General features: G+C 42.1%; 1 protein-coding gene across 1 annotated transcript in view; it reads right to left on the bottom strand.

Moving 5' to 3' along the window:
- slc25a21 (solute carrier family 25 member 21) overlaps positions 1-22,260 on the bottom strand; it is a 112,162-nt gene that overhangs the window by 18,593 nt on the left and 71,309 nt on the right. The window contains exon 3 of the mRNA XM_034111899.1: positions 21,495-21,543. Within this exon, the coding sequence (XP_033967790.1) occupies positions 21,495-21,543 (49 nt within the window). The remainder of the gene's footprint in view (positions 1-21,494; positions 21,544-22,260) is intronic.

The raw sequence follows: 22,260 nt of genomic DNA, 5'->3' as shown, positions 1-22,260 counted from the left end.
ATGCTGATGTTAAAAAAAAAGAAACCGCCTATGGGAAAGAGGTAGGTGGGTTTGATCAAAAGGCAGAGGCTTGATGGGTTTACTTTAAAAATAAAAAATAAAAAAAGGGGCAGGCTCGGCTTTTTAGGAGATCTCTTAAAAGAAAATAGGCCCTATTAAATAAAGGGTATACCTCAGTGGCACTTTTTGATGACTCAAAATGTAGAGTCTAATAAGGCTGACATGAAATCATCATATTTATCGACATAAATTAACACTCCATACAAAGAAGTAATGACCTAAACTGCGACAGGTAGTTAACTTCAATTATATCAATTATATAGTAACATTTGAAATTGTACCATTTCCACAAGTACAAACAGTTTAAACATGTGAAAGTGATGTGCGATGTTGTGTGTTTGGATTGATTGCGACAGTGAGAGCTTCGTTCTGCTCATGCCTCCTTTAAGGAATGCCAAGTGCTTTGTCAAAAGAGAAAAGAGACAAAAAATATGATTGAAGAAAAAAATAAAAAGTGAATCGCAAAAGGGGAAAGGATAAAGGTTCAGCAATTGCTCATGTGAGATCTGAAGTGCAGGAGACAATCCAGAGGGCAACATAAAGGGGAAATCTATTTTTTACTGCCAGACAATTAATTTTAATGAGCGGGATCATAAAGATGGTGGAACTCCATTGCATTGGTACATGAGGTTAAGGGCACTTTACCGACCTAAATGGACCAACATGGCAAATGCTGCCACTCGTGACTTTAGTCATCAAACCGTTTTTCAGCGTAAAAGAGTGTAACCAAGAATAGATAATGGTTCCAAAATCTGCTCGTTATGAAAGCTTGATGTCTTAGAACTGAGCATGACTTAAGATAGACTTACTGACAGATTGAATCAATGATAAAACAGTTAAGGGAAACTTTTTTGAGCATGGCAGGAGGAGGCCAATAAAGCCAGAACTTTGTAGGTTGGAAAATAAAGTTCAGGGAAGAGGGATACAAGATGGGAGCAGAGGGGAAGTGATAAACTTTCGGTGCTTGTGACACGACAGGCTGCCAGAGCTTGATCTGAAGTCAGGTTGGGTTTCACCAGCACCACAGTCCTACCAGACCTGGGATAGCCCGGGTGGTGGAGTAGGTTTGGGCATGGATAAAGAATAAAAAAAAGGTTTCTCTGGCTGTGAACATTGCTACAACGTCCCTCCGCTTTTTTGATTATTTTTCACTCCGATAAAACTGACTTCTCTGATTCCCTATGGTTATGCTGAGAACAGTTTGCCGGGCCAGATGTCTGCTCATATACTGTGACCTGTGTGACCTGAGATCAGACTGTGTTAGCGTGAAAGAGCTGCATAAAACAGCACGAGGACGGGCCAGACTGAGGCTCAGATGTTTTCAGCATTATAAACGTATGGTCGACAGACAGATCACCCTATGATGTTGAAGAGGACTGTAGCAAAAATAGAAAGCTGCTAATGTGGTGAAGCAGATAGGTGCGATTGGTCTTACTGACATTTCCGTAAGTGGTTGTATAACAGAAAGGCTTTCTTGGGTGTTTTAAATGGGGGTCTTTTAACTTCTGCCAAATGCTGTTAACTGAAATGATGGTGCTAATGTTCGAGCAATCATTTTAATGATAGAATGCATATATAACATATCATAACAGTTCAACAGAGTGCTTCTAGTATTATTCATAGACCTTTTCGTTAACAGGAGCGGAGCTAGATTGATTCACAATTTCAATGTAGGGGAAAAATGGAAAAAAACAGAAGCCATGACGGATGACGGCAGGCTAGACATGCTGGGTCAGGACTACCCGGGGACAGACTGGCCCAGCAGCAGTAACCTCCACTTTGATGTGAGGAGAGACTGCAGGGTTTTGGAGACTCCCCTGACAGCAGGTAACCACTGGCTATAACACAGTGCGCTCCAGACAGAAGACAACTGTCCCACATGGTATCAGAGAGAAACCTGAGAGTCACTAATAGTCCCCCGAATTATCTTGCCTTATAGTCCGTCTCAACAGGCCAAGACACAGTGCTCTGCTGTGGGCCCAACAAGCATCCCACAGACTTTAAAAACAAGTGAGAATGAGGTGATTTCACAAGTCTGTTATATTCCTTAGTCTATGTCAGTGGTTCTCAAACTGTTTCTGTCATTCCCCACTTTGAACAGGTGGGCCTTTTCAAGCCCCACCTGTTCCTCATCCCTCCAATAAAATGGTAGGCCAAGCTTAACATTTGTAAATGTATCGTTCTACAACAGGGGTCTCCAACCTTTTTTAGGATGAGAGCTACTTTCAAAAAGTCGTGAGCTACTTTCACTCCTCTTTATTTTGTTTTTTGCAATGTATATATTTAGCACATTTTAACATTATTATGCTTACCTTTAACCTTTGTGTGCTGTTCGGGTCTGTGGGAACTGTTTTCAGTGTTTAGTAAAATAAAATGTATGCAATTTAATTATTTTAACCTGCTTTATTTGGGGGTGGACCTCACATCCTCTAGGGGGGTCCGGGGGCATGCACCCCAGGAAGATATTTGTTTAAATGTTGAAGTGAAATGCATCAATCTGGTGCACTTTGAGCACAAAAGGAATTTATGGATACAGCTCTCAACACTCTATGAAAGGGAGCTGTATACTTTTCAATAATCCAAACATCTTTAGAATATCATCACAACCAATAACAAATCATTTAAACTTGTTTATTCTTATCTTATGTTACCTAGTTAGCATATTTTACTAATCACTCCCCCTTTAAAAGATTTTGTTTCCGTCCTATAGTACACATTGGAATGATTTCTTACATCTATATTAAATAGATAAAGGTGTGCTCTCCCTAGCTCCCTCGCTCGCTCACAGAGGCTGTGTGCTCCTCCGTGGCGATGACGGCTTGCGTTAAAAAAAATAAACATCGGTGTAATATTCTGTTCTATGGACATGTAAGTGTCTACATAAACAGATGAAGCGGACCACTTCTTTGATTCCGAGTGTCCATCTTTTATTCCACTGGTGCGTAACCTGCACACATACCTGACGTCATTCACGTGATCTCTGTAATCAAAGATCTTGTATTCACCAAGATGCTACATCCCCCTTCTTTAGAAAAGAACAGTATAGCTGCCATAACAAATTATAACCATATGCATTTAAAATAAATGTACATCTTGAGGCACTATATCTACTAATGGTGATTACTCTATCACTGATATCTGCAGGTCTCCCTTGAAAAAGAGATCTATGATCTCAATGGGACCAATCTGGTTAAATAAAGGTTTGAAATGACTGAGGGAATATTATAAGGCTGGTACATCAACATTTAGTAAACACTTCTGCAGTTTAACTTATCTTGTTGAACAGTTGCCCAGAAATAATTCTAATAGAGCATGTAGTACTGCTTCTGAAACAAAACTGTTGAATTCAATTTCTAAACAAATACAAATCACAGTGTCAGTGTTGCATTTCTCTTTTTTTTTTTTACAGATTTAACACATTTCTTGGCTTCACTATGCGGCCTGATCTTGTGATCTTATCGTAAACAATGTGTGATTGCTCTCTGGGGCCTGTTTGTTTCTCAGTGTCCTGCTGCAAAGTCTTAGTGTCCTCAGGCTCCAACTGCTCGTCTGATGGAGTCTCCTGATCTGTGTCACTCTCACACGTTTGTAGAAGGTGACGCCTGTTGCGCCGAAACATGTGACCTCCGTCCGTGCAGATGTTAGGATCTCTGGGTACCTGCTGGCTCGACTACTGTTGCAGGTTTCCATGTCCCTGTTGGAAGCTGGAAGCGGATCGTGGCTCCCACTGGTAGTGCAGGCAGTGGTCTGGTATTCCTGTCATAATATTGTTTTGTCGTGTTTGGCACTGTTCTCTCCTGCTGTGAACGGTGCTGCGACAGGCAAGCTCTGGTTGTAGATGCTTTTCAGTGGTGGGAAGGATGGAGCGCAGACGCTTGCTCATGAGTAGCTGCGCTGGCGATTTCAAAGCATCCACTGGTGTGTTTCTATACTCCAACAAGCTGAGGTACAGGTCAGTTCTCTGAGCGTGTGCTTTGTCCATGAGAGCTTTGGCAGTCTGAACTGTTTTTTCTGCTAGCCCGTTGCTCTGTGGATACAGAGGACTGCTTGAAGTCCCATGCATGAGCAAAAGCTTTAAACTCTTGTGAACTGTAGCAAGGTCCATTATCGCTGACTAGTGTCTGTGGTATTCCAAATCGAGCGAACATGGCCTTCAGCTTTTGGATGACTACTAAGGAGGTGAGGCTGGTGATTTTTTCTACCTCAAAGTACCTACTATAATAGTCAACTACAACTACATAGTCAGTACTGTTCCATGTGAACAGATCAGTGGCTATTACCTGCCAAGGTTGTTCTGGGATTGGGTGTGACATCATAGGCTCTTTTGGGAGTGAGCTGCGTCGCTCAAGGCAGGTGCTGCAGGTCCCTACTAGTGTCTCTATCTGCTTACCCATCCTTGGCCAGAACAGCACATCTCTTGCACGTTGTTTGCACTTTTCCATCCCTAAGTGTCCTGTGTGAATGCGTGAAAGCATTTCAGCCCTGAGTGAGTGTGGCACGATGATGTTCTCTCCTTTCAGTAGGATGCCATCTGTCTCTGATATCTCATCCCTATGATTCCAATACTCTGAGACTGCAAGTGGACATTTTTAGATTTTCTCGGGCCACCCTGCTTGGATCACCTGTCTCAGCACTGAGAGCTGCTCATCTTTGGCTGTAGCGGCTCTGATCTCTGCCATTTTGCGGTCGCTTACCGGAGCGTTGCTGATCACAGTATGTATTTGGTAGTCCATGCCCTCACTGATGGAGCGGTCGTAACACTCAAGTGGCTTTCTGGATAGAGTGTCTGCGACAGTAGTAGTTGCAGTCTTTAAATGTTAGCTCCGTTACAAACTGGTCAAAACTCTCACTGTCTCCTTGGATCTTTTCATGAAAGTTATAGCGCGCAAATATGGGATTTGCTTTCGGAGTTACATAAGCTTCAAAACCGTCATAGTACGTTTTTAGTACCCTACTTTGGTCTTCTGTGAGAGTCCATGTATAAAAAACATCTCTGCCTTTTCCCCCAATCCATAGGAGTAGATGGATTGGGCTACATTTTTCCTCCTCGTCTTTAGCATGTAGCGGGCCTGAAAACATTAGCTGCATATGCTGCCGAAACTTTCTCCATGCGTCCGGCAGGTTAGACGAGTCCCAGTCCATTCGTGGTGTTGGAACGCCTGTGTTCTCCATCTTCCGTCGTCAGGTGGATGATAAATGAACTAGCTCTGACACCATGTAATATTCTGTTCTATGGACATGTAAGTGTCTACATAAACAGATGAAGCGGACCACCTCTTTGATTCCGAGTGTCCATCTTTCATTCCACTGGCGCGTAACCTGCACACACATAGATATATATAAACACTAGATGGCTCATGGGAGATTTTCCAGCGTAGCTGACTGGCCGCCATCTTGCTACAGTCAACAGTTACTCTGATTCGCGTTATGGTAGCTGTTGTAAGGTGAGTGATCTGCACAAAAATACTCTTAACTCGCTGAAATCTTGACTGATTTACAAACGGTTTGGTTTATTATAAACATTATTAGCATGGCTATGATACAGGATGCTTGGACATGTTGAAATTGCAGCTTTTCTTTGTGTATGTGGTTGTATTTATTAGCTGGCTAATAACAAGAGGCTGTGAGTGAGACCTAGTATTACAAAGTTCACCCAGCAACTTTACACCAGTGGGAGAGGCAGAACTGCTCTTTCTTTTCAACATAACTTAAGTTACACATGATTTCTTCCAAGTGGTTTGGCTTGTTAAAAACATCTTGCATTATGATACAGGAATTTGCTGGCTTTGTGTTTACAGAAGTACCTGACTATGCCGGACTTTTGTGCAGCCTACGGATGCTCCAATCGCCGCTGTCTGCAAACAAGAACCCGTGGGATCACCACATATGTTTATGTTTGCTCAGTCTAATAAACCCATAACATGGTTGTGAAAGAATACCAAAGCTGAGGCTGGACGATGATTGATTGTTAGTGTGCCATGTGTCACTGTGTGTCTTATTGGTTTTGTGGTATACTGTATTTTATGTTATTGTGTGCAAGACACATTTAAAACAAATAACCTTGAACCTTGAAGCCCCATCTCTCCCCACCTGCTCCTAGTGCTGCGTACCGGTACGCCGAACCGGTACTGGACTTGTAAAAAGTTTCGGTTCAAGTCCGGTTAAAACCGGAACGTCAGGAACCGGTACTTGGACTCACAAAAAAACTAGCACTTACGTATATTCTGGTGTCTGTGGTTATTTAAACATTCCCTGATAAACGTTATTCAGCGTCAATAAATGAGTGCTAATCCCAGTGTACAACATCACATGTCATTTCACCTTCGACTCACGGTTTGAAAACGTAGCATTTCGCCACATGCTAATGCTAACCGGAAGTGAATAATTTTCAGAATAAAAGTAGTAAGTAAATAGTGTGAACTTCCGTTTTTTTCAGAATAAAACTGATTTAAATTAAATATTGTATTTAATTCAAAATTACGCCATATCAACATTGATTTTAATTTCTAACAGTATGTATGTACATCACTATGTATGTAGTATGTACTGTATAATGTACACATGTAGAGTTGTAGAAAAGACATGGTGTACAGACAGTACAGAACAGTACACTCTGATTGTACAGTCACTACAGTGTAGCCTATACTGTATAGTAGGTGTGTAACAGTGTAATGCGTATAGTCTACTCTACACTCTACCTTTCAGCAACGTTTTATGGATTTAGGTTCAGTCAGCTCAGGGACTGTTTGGTTACTTTAGTTTGGTAAATGAAATAAATGTTTGAACTTTGTAGTAGTTCACTGTAGTTGCTGTCATAAGTCATTTGTAGACTAAGTGGCAAAAAGTGTTTTTTTTACATTTGTACTTTGTAGAGAAATGTAGACACGAGTTGGAAGGGAGCACAATAAATCTGACGAGTTTGAATTTGAGTCGATTATGAGTTAATTTTCAATTGATAATTAGCTCACAATAAGTTCACTTTAGTTACTCACACAACTTGACACAAGCCATGGGTTCAGGTCCGGACTTATAAGTCCGGACCTGAACCTGAACCTCTGGACTTGAGTCCGGACCTGAACCTGAATGTGAGTCCAGGTACGCAGCACTACCTGCTCCTGCTTCCTACATCCCCTCCACACCACACCAAGTTGTTCTTCTTAATAATAATAATACATTTATGTTGGGGGGCCGCCTTTCATAACACCCAAGGACACCTTACAGGGGCATAGGGGCAATATAGGGAACAATTTAAACAGTGGATTTTGTGATATATCAGCCGGGGTGAGACAAGACAAACCACAAATGGACTACAGAAGGACATATGGTACAGTTTATATTATTCTTGGTCTTTTTTCAATAACATATTTCAAAGGTTCTGGATTTGTTTACAAATCCAGAAACTAAATACAAAACTAGGATGATATGAAGATCTCATGTCAAAAATAATTGTGATAAATTAGACAGAACTGGCCTGTCTGTGAGCACATTTTATGTTGGTTTGGTTCTTCTGATAAAGGTGTGAATATCTAAATAATATACCAACATATGCTATTGTCATTAGTTGTGTCCCTGTTCTTCAAGCTAAGGCATTGCTCAATTAACAACTCTTGGTTTACAGAGTGGTAACATGAGACCGATTTTTATATATAAAATATAAATGTATTTTAATTTTATAATTTATTTATAATTTATTTTAAATATTGACAATATAATAAAATAAATGGAAATATATACACCGGCAAATATTTAATATAAATACCTTGTGTGTGTGTATAGCTATTGCTTTATCTGATTAATGTTTCATATGAAAGTCCATGATTATAAGTATGCAGTATCATAACTACATCTTTGATGTTTATAAAAAACCAAACCGTTTGAAAATCGGTTGAAAATTGAGCAAGCTATGGTTATTTAAATAGTAAACCATAATGTTATGAATGAGAGCACTGCCTGTAGCAAGATGGCGGCCAAGTGGCAACGTCGGTCTCCATTGGCCAGCAGCGCGTGTGAGCCATCTAGTGTTTATATATATCTATGTGCACACATACCTGACGTCATTCACGTGATCTCTGTAATCAAAGATCTTGTATTCACGAAGATGTTACAATAGGCATATTTGTAAAGTGGGGGGACACAAACGGGATTTCGAAAAGTGTCACTAAACCCCTTATGAAGTGGTGAGGTGCCGCTCCACATTGCTTTTCTTCCCGACTGCAACGCTGTTGTGTGTGTGTGTGAGAGAGCGTTTCACATGTGTGTATGAGAGATTTTTACATATGTCTGTAAATGATTTTGGTTTCAGTTGTGTGTGTGTGAGCAGGCTCGGATTGGCCATCGGGAGATTCGGGACTTTTCCCGGTGGGTCGCTGCCGTCGGTGGGCTGCTGCCATCGGTGGGCCGCTGGCTCTGGCATAGGTGGGACGTGGACTTTCACAGCGCCGCTGCACCGGTACTGCATCCACCGCCGCAAACACCAGGCGGGTCCGGCGCAGCGGCGCTTTTAAAGTCCACCGCCATTGCGAGTCTCCGGCTGTAACAGTCCACTACCGCCCGCGAGGACCCAGGTTCGATTCTGGCCTGAGGTCCAAACATTTCGAAAAATGTATTAAAGGGGAAAGGAAACACCAATTACAGTTATAATATTCCGGTAGTTTATTCATTTTACAATGGATATTGATCGTAATATTTATTGTATATGATATTACTCGCCAAAAGAAAATTAATTATCTGCCGGCAGGGTGGGGAATTCCGGGACCAGGCCGCCGCCATTAGGGGAGTCCCAAATGGTGACGTCACTGGCTGTGTTTTCGCTCCACCAGAAGTCAACACAACGTAGCAGATATGGCAGCGATGGAGGAATTTTGCAATGAGATCGACGTTTTGAACGATGAATTTGACTATTCGTCGGGAGATGACATTGATGTGGAAGCATCTACAGTTACCAGGCATCCCATGGCCTATGCTTATGAACCGATTCGGTCGAATAGAGTGGCATACGATCCGGAATAAAAAAAATTAAAAAACACAATGCTAACAGTGAGCCTCTGAATTAGCCCCGAGCGAAAATGCTAACCTATTACTGCACCGAAAATCACTCCTAGCTCCCTTATTACTTATCCTAGCCGCACATCCAACACATCGTTTATGATCGCAAGGAGACACAGAATCTAACGGTGCCCACCTCAACACTGAAAGATACAAACTCGCGAGGTTAACCACAAAAACGTACATCAAAACAAGTGGCGCTAGGTACTAACATACGCCAGGCTAACGGCTTACCTTCCTCATTGTCTGGTCTAAACTGGTCTTCAATGGCATTACAACGATAAAAACGATGATGTAGTTAATCCATAGCTTAATATCCAATGGGGCTGTGTCCCCTTTGAAATGTTCTGATAATCTATAAGCAATACACAACTGCAATTCCGTTATCTGCTGTCCGCTCTGTGCTCCGTGCGCTCTGGGTCCTGCAATACCATCCATTGATAGCAATACTAGCCTTTTTAGGGCTGTTTTCGACAGATGAGCGTGTGTATGCCAGTTTAATTAGTTGAGCTATAGAACACCCCCAATTCTCTATTGTGCGTCATAATAATAGCTACCATTTAGTTTGGACGCGATTGCGTTAATTAATAAGGTCACACTGTGTCAGTAAATACATGTGTGAGCTAGTAATCTGGTAGTGCTGCAATATTTACCTCTCTCTCGGCAGCTGAAGCAACTCGTTTGGTGGCTCAAACTTCATGTTTGTTGACACTGTCATTGTCTTGCGCGGCCGACGTGCTGGGACGGTCGGTGTTCCCGACTGCATACGTTGAGAAATCGAATATTGTGGGAACAGATCCTGGCTTCAAATCCAATGTTTTGTATTGAACCAGGCATCCAGACTGGACTTTGAGCAGCTTCTCATCCTTTAGTGGCAGCCTATGGAAATGTACTTCTTCCTTCTTTGTATAAAATCCATTTGTGCAGCCTCGGGCAATACAATAAACTCCTGACGACGACCGTTTTCTTGTAATGTAAACTACTGGTGCATTGCACGCCATGTTGTTTGTTATTGAGCTTTGGCCCAGGAAGTCAGTCAGTGACGTCACTGGAAAAGTCCCGGAGCAATGGAAGCGCCCATGGTCATTAGGCACGTATTTCAAAAAGTAAATTCGCGTATCTCGATCGTTTACATTGGAAATAGACTAGATAAATACATTTCCTAATGGTAATATTGTCGCATGGAAAGCAGTTTGAAAAGTGTTTCCATTTCCCTTTAATTAAATGTTTTTTATTAAAACATCTCCCGTACATCGCGTCCATTTGCGACCCACCTATCAGATCCCTCCCCACACTTTGAGAAACACTGGTCTAGGTTAATATGTTTTACTTGATGTGTTACGGTGATCATTCTAAAGACTGAAGCCATCAAAGAGACGGACGTGTGTTGCAAACTAGAATTTGCTATAAAAATACTTGCATTGGATAGCTTTTTTCAAGCCGTAAAGGTATATTGTATTGGTCCCTACCTAATAACAACAATGATTATAATTATTTAAAAAAGTCAGACTGATAAGCGGAATGTGCAAGAAACAATCTACTACTACTACTGTTATCTTTCTCCCCGTCTTCTTTCTCCATTTACCTTCTCTTTTATCAATTACCTGACATAAACATCTTTCTTGTACAAGTACTACTCTGTCCTCAACTGGCATTACCGAGAAGGAACTGAAGGCTAGTTCAGACACTTTTAATGGATCTTAGATCTTAGATCAAATAGTTAAGTGCAGCATGAGTGACAGGAAGTATTATGGATCCAGTCAGCGATGCAGATTTGGAACATTTGATAAGTAGCAACCATACACACATTTATAAACAAGCTTGAGATGCATAACTATTGGATCTAGGACTTGGAGGCAAAGATTGGGTGATTATGGAAGAGTAAGGCCTGCTGTAATGTTCTTGCCTTTTTCTTTGCAATTCTGTGCATACCAGCAAACCCCTGCAATTACATAAGTAATTGAGGCTGGCCCACAGACCTGGCACACGCCTCTCAACATTTTAAATGGCATGATCTGCAGCCGTGACAGATGTGTCTTAGTTGAGGATTTGCTGTGGTATCCTGGAGCCAATCACTTTCGTTTCCACCTTCTTCAAAAAACATACATGCAAACAATGTTTTTTTGAAAACGCAAAGAATGAGGAAGTTAAAAACAGAAATAATAGAAACATAAAGCAGTTTTCGGGCTCCGGGGGGTGCGTAGTAATCAGCAGCAAACCGCTTCAACACGTGTATTTCGGTTTTATTCACGGCATTAATTTTGTTATTCTACAGTATTGTTGTTTTATAGTTATTTGTTAATGTATACAACCCAATTTGTGTTCTTTGAAATTGAAAAGGATATTGCATTGTGTTATTTACTTTCGTTGCAGTTGTAGCCTATACGTGTAATTTGGCTTTGCTTCCTATTTTTTTATGGACATGCTTTTATTTTGAAGGAGAGTTAGCACTGTTGACAGGAAGTTGTTGTTGCTATGGAAACAACGTGACGGAGATTAACGGAGAAAAGTCATATCTACATATAAATAGGGAGAAAGTGAACGATAACGTTTATGGTTAAGTGTTAGCACCCCCCGAAGAGGCACAAGCTCTTACGTTGATATTGGAGATTTCAATAAATACGAATAACGAAATTGAAACCCGAATAGTACTCCAACGAACGAATATTCGGATATTCGGGTAAAACCCAAGTAGCCATTGGGAACGTTATAACATAAGACATGCAATTCTGCTTTTCCCGCCATACTCAGAAGCCGCTATGTGTACTTGCTGTAGAGAAATGGCGAATCCCAAAAGGACGAGAGCAACTTTTGTGAATATTTATAAATTGACGATTTGGCGCATGGATGAACCAAATGAAGTGCCTGTTAAACACTTTAAGATCAGGACAGTTGCATCGACAAAAGGGAAATAGATTGTGGCTGTTCCTCAGGCAACAAGTGCCAAACGGCAAAGCAAGAAATTATTTAACAGTTTAACGGGAGAAAAAAGCAAATGCGTTCCATTGAGCACCAAGTTGTTTTGAAATGCCAAGCGATGGTCATCTACTATTTAAGTAGTGCCACAGCGACATCAATTTCCTTCTAGTTTTAAGATGTCTTGATGAGTGACTCAAAAGTGGAAAAGCTGCTTGCAAGAAGGTAATGAAGGGAGAAGGGACATACAGACATGCATGTGTGAGTTTTGAGAGTCAAAAATAAAAGAGATGGGGCAGCAGGAGGGCAGCACTGTGGTTGCAGCACAGTCAGGGTCTAGTGAAATCAAAGCACACAATGCCTTCACTCTGTAATTAGTGTGCTGGAATGTGAAGCCCTACACTGATAATGATTACAGGTGCTCCGGTACGACACACACACACACACACACACACACACACACACACACACACACACACACACACACACACACACACACACACACACACACACACACACACACACACACACACACACACACACACACACACACACACACACACACACACACACACACACACACACACACACACACACACACACACACACACACACACACACACACAGACATGCACATCTGCTATTTATGTGCACATCTATCTACTGTATAGCTGACATCTCCCATTTAGTCATCCGTTTGTGACCATAGTTACATCATCTGCAGCAACATCTGTCACAACATTAAAAGTAATGTGTCATGTTTTAAAGGTGTATTCATAATGCTATCATTATATAGTCGACATTACAAGTTGAACAGAAATGACAATATAGTCATTGCATCATATAGTAAGGGGACCACCGGGGCGCCCCGACATTTAGTTCCCAAAATTCCCTTAATTCAAGAAATACAAATTGCCAAAGTAAACAAAAAAGGACGATTAAATTGCAAGAGTGTGATAGGATATAGATTTCAGCACGATTGTAAGACGTACTTAATTCCCACACACCACTACGCTGTGTCTAGCTGCACAGAGGGCACAATGCTTCCTGAATTGCAGCCAAATCACTCTGTGAAGAATCAATCAATATGAATTGAAGTAGGCATACTTGGGCAGGTAGACAAGTCTATTCATCCATCGGTTTCATCTTGCATATCACCACTTTTACATTTTATATTTATTTGACAAATAATTTGGGTGAGAAGAAGAGTGACAGAAGAGTATGACTGGAATGCCAAGGCATGCTTTTTCATCCTGCCAAATATGCTGCTCTGCTGCACTCATGGCATGCTCTCTACCTTTGGCACCAGACACGCTCATGCTCTTGCACTGAAGCGATGCTCAGGCCGAGCTGGGTTCATCCTGCACACACGCCGCTTGTGTTTTTGGCTTAACACAGTGAGTAAAGTCCTGGCCTGCAGCCTCACAGCGCCGGAGGAATTAGGATCCGGCTTGACGACCGCTGACCCGCCTGCTCCTTTACAAGGCAAGATCAGCTATCAGGCTGCTGCTGCTTTGTGCCCTGCTGTTTGAGGGTTGTGTCAGGGATTCCTCCATAAGTGCACTGGGGTTCACCAAGCAGCTGGGGGCAAACAGAGGTGGGAGGTTGGAGGGAGGGGGGCCTTTGGGGCATCCTCAGTGCTGTCACACGTTCCCCAAAAAGACTGGACGTCATCTGTCAAAGCCCTCATCAAAGATCACTTCCAAGCCCCCCAAGTGAACCACACTTTCATGCGTGCTGGGACCAAATGGAGGTAGTGTTGCCATGGATACTGTGTGAGCAAGCGCCAGTACCAGGTTTTTCTAATCAGGCTTGTACCAGGCTAGTGGCAGGCTTAGTGGTTTGCAGTGACTCTGACCGACATGTCATACATGACAATTCACAGAATTGTATAATTCAATACAAATCGAAAAAACATGAACAACAGGGATTTAAAGCAAACCATTACATAACCAATGCAAGTACAACTTCAGAAGGAAAGAGGGAAGTTTAAACAATGCACTCAACATGATGTTGATGACTTTGTTATATAATATGTTTTTTATTAGCTAAACTATTATCCGACTTGACATCAGCCAAACTGAGGTGGTTGCTGAAAAGCTCAAACCTGTATTTTAAACAGCATAAACAGTTAATTTCCAGTGGGGGGAGTTAAACAATAAGCGTCTGGGAAAGTGGATATCTGAGAGAGAGAGTGGAAAGACGAGGGGCGAGTGAAAAGGAGGAACCTGCATGGGGAAGCGTGAAAAATAAAGAAATTGTGTGTGCGCAGAGTTTCTGCACAAAATCTATTTTTGGGGAAAACACGAGATCACGTGCACTACGAAGAAGCTGCAGGGAGTTCATGATGACAGGAGAAGTCGCTCAGGGAGACACAAACACGAGGAAGGCGTGGTTTCAGTCATTGAGCGGAAGTCAAAGGGCTGATGTGAAGCTGCTCTAAGATGAGCGTGAGTGTGTCTGCGCGTGCATGTGTATAAGGGTGGAGCTCCATGTAACAGGATCTCGACATGAAGGGAAATGCAGGCTCAGTGCAGCTCTCTAATGAGAGGGAGAACCTGATCAGAGTCAGATGGGGTGCCCCGAGCGCACGGCCCCCTGCAGAAAGTGCCGCCCGACACCCTTTGTTACCTCCAAGTGAGCTGAGACCAGCCCATGAACCATGTAACTAGGTGGTTTCCAGGTTAATGAAAAGCTGTAACTCCGGTCCCACTGTCTCTCTCTGCTAAACCAACGACCGCCGTCCCTCCCTCCCTCCCCACACCGCATCGCACCCTCAGCCCCACATTCCTGCCCCGATCCATGGGGGAGGGAGGGGAGGGTCAGGGTCAGGGGCAATTAACGGTTTACTTTGTGTGAAGTATGCTACATTTACATTTCGGCCTGATTATTATCAGCAGTGACTCACGAGAAAAAAGTTTCTATTTGTGGATTCACTTTAATTTCCTGGATTAACGACAGAGAACGTGACACGGAACAGTTGCTTTAAAGTTACATCTGCTGTTAAATCTGTTGTCCTAAACTTTAAATAGTACATAAAAACTAATGATGGCGCACAACTCTCCCACATACCATGTTTATTCCCCAAACTACGTCGCTGTTTTGCCTTCATCCTACCCTACGTGCTTGTCCTGGATCTCACTTTGGTTTGTTTGCTCAAAAACTGAAGAAAATACATAATATATAAAATTCTCCTTTTTGTTTTATACCATTGTGAAATGGAATATATTTGGGTTTCGGATTTTTTATTTAGACAAAAAAAGCCCTTAAAATGGGCATATTTGACCATTTCCTGAAAATGTAACTCGCAAACAATTAATTCATAAAATAAAACAACCATTAGTTGGAGTCCTACGGTACTCTGATAAAAAAGTGAATAATCTATTCACATTACAACGGATCCTATTAATAGTGATTTATCCAGTGAAAAAAAGTCTTAAGCGAGAAATTACACCATTACACTTATTAAAAATGGTCAATTTAAATTTGTACTTGTTCCACTCTTTTAACAGGATGAAAGAAGTAGACGGTCACGCTGAAGGAAGGTGGGCTCTGCAGGAGTCCCTCAGATGTAAGATAGATGTACTTGTTAGCAAAGGTGAATAACAAGGGTCACGGCTCCACTGGTCAGCGAGCACACAACGGGGAGTAAAAGTGCAACAACAAAGGCCACAAATGATTAATTTGACAAGACTTTTACGTCTCATATCCAACCCAAGGCCCAGTGTGGTCTAGTCAAATACTTGTGATCGTTACCCAAAAGCAATTTGCCCATCAGTCTTCAGCCCAGGTGTTGTTCTATTAATCACGTTGGAAGTTAAATTCTGTGGAACCCAGCTATTAATATATCTGCCATGCAGTCACTTGGAGGGTGAATCACCATTTTTTTTTAATTCATAACTTGGCTACTAGTGGAATATCTCTAAACTGCAACTTTCTACCCCCTCCGCCTCCCTCCCCTTCAGAGAAAGATAAAGCCTCATTTGGAAAATAGGTGAACATGAGCTGCAGGCAGGTACACATTTAGTGAAGTTTACTTTGCAAAAAAAAGGAAAAAGAAGGGAGAAAAGAAAGGGGGGGAAATCCCTTTGATTCTGAGTTGGTGGAAAAAAGTAAATTTACTCCAAATGCCATTCAATTTGGACCGGTGGACATTAAAGCAGGAGCCGGTGCCTAATAAGAGCCATGCCTGAGCGAGAGAGAGCCAGTGGAGGTGTGTCTGCGTCTGACTCTCGGCTCCAAGGTTCCTGCTAATAGATGTCAGCTCCCTCAGTGTCCCAATTAGCTGGTATGTATGCTTGGTTTATGAATTCATGTGTGGATGTTAAGCGTGTGAACATGCATGTCCAGCGTAAGCCTGCATATCTACACTCGTGCGGTTTGTCTCCGTGTACGTCTGGGATTCAGCAACCCTCCTTTTGTTTAGACACTCTTGACATCATCGAAAGCCCCCAATTAGAAAGAAGAAAGACCATTCCGTTTGTTCATTTTGTTAAAAGAAGAAAGTAACAAAACCCAGAGCCAAGAGCAAAAGGATTTAATTTACGCAGACCCATTCGGAGCAACAGAAAACCCATCAACATAAACACATGGCGACACAAACAGAAAACAAACAGATAAACCTGTCCAGTTTAAGAGCAGCCTTTACCGCTTTTTAAGGAAGAGCATTACAAAGAAAATAGAGAGTGCACTTTTAACCCTGACCCCGTGTGAGGACGGACGGGCAGAGCTCCAGCCTTACCTGTAATAAACCCCCATAGCTGCTACACGTGACCATAAATCACACTGTGTGCCTTCAAAGTATCAGATATCGACTAATACAACACCGCTCAGCCCGGGCTTTTATCCCCGCATGTCCTTCTCTCTGTTCTGGGGGTGGCACTGCCTTCAAAGTGCAAGCGTCTCACTTTTTTAAAAGGCAGGCCAAGCAATTTATTTACCAAGAAACTGCTGCCGTAAATGACAGAAAAAGCAGCACAATTTACTGACGAGTAGTGAATAGGGCTGGGGAGGGGGGCTAAGAACGAAGCCAGAGGTCTTGGCTGGGCCTGTGAACGACTATAAAGCTTTAGTAGAAGCCCACGACCTGTTTATGGCCGGCTGAGACACTGTGGTGTGAGGCTCCTGATCACTCAACAGCTCCACATTGCTGCCACTCGTGCATAACGCACCAACAGGAGACGGAAGACGAAATCAATCCATTAGACTCAGCGAGTGATTTAACCTGAAAGTCATGTACTTTCACAAGAACATCATTTAATAGAGATTAAAGCCATAGCAGACTGGGTCAACAATAACACACTGGTACTCAACATTGCAAAAACAAAAGCAATGGTGTTCGGATCCAGACATATGTTAAGCAGCAATCCTCAATTACCGTACTTTTCGGACTATAAAGCGCACCTGCATATAAGCCGCAGCAGCTAAATTGTCCGTCTGTCTTGCTCTCGTTCTGTCTCTCGGTTCCACTTTTACTTTGGCGCGCTACCTGTCTCTTTTCCGGCCTCCAGCTTTTCCTGCTGGAGCCCGCCGCTTAAAGGTGGCGGGCGCGGACCGGTCATAGAGCCCATAGAGTTAAAGGTGGTTAATTTTACCTGTAAAATCCATAGATTTAGGAGGTTCCCTAGTGGCCGTTAGCTGCACAACAAAAATGGGGGGAAAAGTTGCGGCTTATAGTCCGAAAAGTACGGTAAGCCTGACACTGGCTGGTCAGCAGGTAAACGAGACTAAGTTGCTTGGCATTGTTCTTGATTCTGGTTTACGGTGGACAAAGCAAATTGATCGTAACTAAAATGGGAAGGAGCATACATGTAGCTGTGGTGAGAAAATGTACAAAGTATGTAACACCAACCACTTTGAAACAAGTCATTCAGTCTCTGGTTTTGTCACATCTTGAGTACTGTCCGGTCATATGGTCGTCAGCAGCAACAACACATATACAGAAATTACAAATAGCTCAAAACAAGGCTGCCAGACTAGCCCTCCACTGCTCGAAGCACACTCATATTGGAGTTATGCATAGAAACCTATCATGGCTTCCAGTTGAGAAACGTCTGAAATCTCGTGTTATCACTTTTCTAAATGTAGCAAAAAAACACTGTATTGTTATGCTCAAATAGTTACACAAGAGACGAGCATGACCATAAGACTAGACGAGCTACATCAGGCCATCTACGGGCACCTAAACCCAGGACACATCTTCTGAAATCTTCTGTGTCTTATAGAGCTATAAAGGAATGGAACTCATTGCCAAACTAGCTTGCTGACATAGAGTCCAGAGCCTCTTTCAAGAAGGGATTGAAGGGCCATCTACTAATGACCATGTACCCTCGTGAGCTGTGAACCCCAATTGAATTTGATCTCATGCTTTGTACTGGTGGGTGTCGAGTGCACTCATCCTTGGCTGAGATTGATATTGAAAGTGGATGAGATTGTTGATGAATTGAATTGATTTATTTGAAACAAGGGACAGTGTACATTAATCAACATATTAAAAACATGTGAAAGTACTCGAATTAGCCAAAAGGCTAGTTTTCATCGATAGTGCCTTTGCCAGATGGTGATAGACATCCTAAAAGCAATAATAAAAATACCACAACATTGTTATACCATTGTACATATTTACAATAGATGACATCACGGAATACAGATAAGAGCAAGTCATGATAATAAATAAATAAAACATTTACAATACACACACATACACGCCACTTTTTAACACTGTGCTTGAATGTGTAGTAGGATGAGGACTCTCTTATTGGTTGTGGTATTGAATTCCATTGATGGGATGCGTGAAATGAAAAGACAGCCTGGCTGAATGTGCTTTTCCTAAATGGGATGGTGCAGTCTCCATAGCCGCACGCACCTCTAGTAGCCCTGGTTGAGGTGGACTTTAGGCTGATGAAGCCAGCCAGAGGAGGAGGAGCCAACCCACGAGTGATCTTATACACTAAGCAGATGTTTTTGTAAACTATGAAACTCAGATTATATTTTTTAACAATGTGACAATGATGACACCGGAATGGCTTTTTGTCTCGTGTTTTGAGTGCTTGTTGATACAGTGATTCCAGTGGTTTTAGAGCAGTGTGCATTAGACCAGCTGATCAGACAGTAGTTGCTGTGGGAGAGGACCATTGAGTGAAGGTATAGCTTGGCTGCTGCAGATGATAGGACGTTTCTAATGTATCTGTAATTTGACAGATTGAACTTTACTTTATTGCAGACCTTTTTGATATGTTTTTTGAAATTGAGGTTTGTGTCAATATGTACTCCTAAGTACTCCGAGACAACCTGAAGTCTCCTTCCAGAAAAGAAAACATCTTGTTCTGTTATAATGCTTTGGCCCTTGGAGAAGAACATACACACTGTCTTTGAGATATTTGGTTGCAAACAATTATTGTTAAGCCAGATGTAATATTCTCCAACACATCAGTGACCTTGGTAGCAGCCTCTTCTGCGGTTTCGCCATGAGTAAAAACAACTGTATCATCAGCATACATTAATACATCACATTCTCCACACATGATGTTGGAGATTGTTGATGATATTGATGTTGTTAATGATGTCAGGAATGATGTCTTTAATGTTTTTGTATTATTGTTGTATTGTTTTAAGTGTCGGACCCCAGGAAGAGTAGCTTTTGTCAAGAGCAAAAGGTAATGGGAATCCTTAAAGGAATGGTATGCTCATGACACTCATTTTTAAAAAATTATCATCCGATAAAACAGACCAGTCTCTGCCAGTCTCTCTTTTTTTTTTTTTAATCCGATGACATTATCAGTGATTTTAAACTGATTATATACCGAAATAACATCAACACTGTGGGCGCCGCCATTTCCCGGACGTGACGTAATCCATGCGTTTGGTTTTCGAAGACACGTTGATCTCCATGTTATTTACTGTAGTTTCTCTCTTCAAATATGCCTCACTGTATCGCGAAATATTGCCATAATTCGGATAGGAACAATCCACGGAATGCTCGGTTCCATCTGTTGCCAAAAGGTAAGCATAAGAAGTACATTCAGAGGCAGTGGCTAGCGAAATGTGGCCGGCCCGAACAGAGAGATTTACAGGATCATGTATGCAGCGAACATTTCACATTTCCGGACGACTACTCTGAGAGTATGATCAAACATAACATGGGATTTAAAGAACAACCATTACTTAATGGAGATGCAGTACCATCGGTCTTTCTGGTGTCATCACAGACCAGGACACCAGTTCGGCCAGTAGAGAAATCGCCCTCTGCAAGTGTGAAGCGACGGAGGAGCAGAAGTAGTGCTCGGAGTAAGAATAAGGTATATTATAGCGCATTTCCATTGCAGCGGCTAGCCCCGTTTTAACGTCCAGGCCAGGACAGTTTTTGGTGGCCTTTCCATATAGCGTAGTACCGACTAGTGTGTATTTCCCCCCAGTTTTTCCGGCCCCATAAAATCGTGATTCTATGGCCAGGGACAACGAAGCTGAGTATGCTAAACTAGAGAGGGAATCGCTAGCAAGGGTGGTACTACATGCATACATATAGTATCTTATATCATCTTCCCATTATACACACATGCATTTTCAAACATTTGGACTACCTATGTTGCAAATGTATTATCTTTTCAATTTATACACGGCATCTATTGCACGTCTGTCCGTCCTAGAGGGATCCCTCCTCTGCTGCTCTCCCTGAGGTTTCTCCCATGTTCCCTTTAAACTGTGGGTTTTCTTCGGAAGTTTTTCCTTGTACGATGTGAGGGTCTAAGGACAGAGGGTGTCGTATTGTCATACTGATATGTATGGCTGAATTCCCCCATCCAATCTCTTCACATTGGTCAAAACTTGTTCCTCTGCTGACGAGTCCGAACTGAAATACTCCACCATATTTCCGTGTGTTGACAAAGTGAACGCATGGATGACGTCACGACCATCACGTGACTACTGAAAATGGCAAACATGGCGGCGGCCAGACGGAATATACAGGTCTTGATAAAAAAGAGCTATAAAATCATTATTTACCGGGGAATATCGCTGATTTCTTCAGGGTATGGTTTAAACATAACGTTTCACTAAATACTGAAGTTTTGATTAATTATCTAATGAGTGGACCATTCCTTTAATAAACATAATCAGGTCATACCAAAAATATTGCTATTTTTAAATTAAGTAATTAGGTGTATATGTGTAAATGTGAGTGATTTTCAAACATCTAACGTTAACATTTTGTGGGGAACGGATGGGTAAATGATGCATCTCATTTTCCACAAAATGTTTCTTGGCATTGGTGCCCAATTGTTGGGAGAATGAGAGTACAGCTGGCCAGCTTGGGTGAAAAAAATAAGGTGGTATGCTTGGAACTTCACTATGTAGACCCAAATACCCACCGAGAGAATTCAAGGCAGATGTGGACTGAAAATGTCTCTCTTGTAAGCAGATTATACGTTCGGTAAAATTACACGAAATGTGAGTTGTTCAGTTTGAGGGTGGCTTACCTTGTCTTCACTACATCGAGTGGATGCATCAAGCAGATCTCCACCAGACCTGCAAGGAAGAAGTCAGGATATGCCATTAATAACTATGGACATTAAAGTTGAAAGCTTGTATTTCTCAGATTTGAGGACTATTTAATGGGATGTTTTTTGTCCATCATGACCACATGATACGGTATTTCTGAAATACGAGAGATACTAAATGAGAGATTGTATCTAGTTATACAATTGAGTGAAACAATTTAGTGCTCGGTCTGAAGCCACCAACCATATCACCCATGCAAACCCAGTAACATCAGCGCGGTGCCAGCAGCTGGAGTATCAATGCAGCGGGTTGATCAGCGAGCGACTCTGAGGTTTCACACACATGCTAACTATGAGCATCTGTGTTGAAAAGCCACCGCTTTGGCACGCAGGCTTTCTGACTCCATCAACTCTTTTTTTTAACTCACTATTCTCACTGCATCCCTTTCCTGGTGCCGTGCAGATTCCACTGTGTGTGTACACAGCTGCTGTACAATACGGACCCTTTCTAATTTGCTCAATTAAACATATTGTCTATAAACAGAGTGTGTGTCTTCTGGGGGTTTTTCCAGGGAAGTAATTATCAAGTAAAATACCACAGAAAAAAAGTACTTTGTCTACAGTTGCATCTTAATGTACGGGAAGAACTACTGAACCAAGCTACCGGCAGGCAAGAGTCAAACGACATCCACTCGTTCACGGATCAGTAGACTCGACTGTGGTTGTTAATGATACTGCACTGAAA

The sequence above is a fragment of the Pseudochaenichthys georgianus genome, chromosome 22, assembly GCF_902827115.2.
Source record: "Pseudochaenichthys georgianus chromosome 22, fPseGeo1.2, whole genome shotgun sequence".
Taxonomy (NCBI): domain Eukaryota; kingdom Metazoa; phylum Chordata; class Actinopteri; order Perciformes; family Channichthyidae; genus Pseudochaenichthys; species Pseudochaenichthys georgianus.
This window is presented reverse-complemented; position numbering and strand designations above follow the sequence as displayed.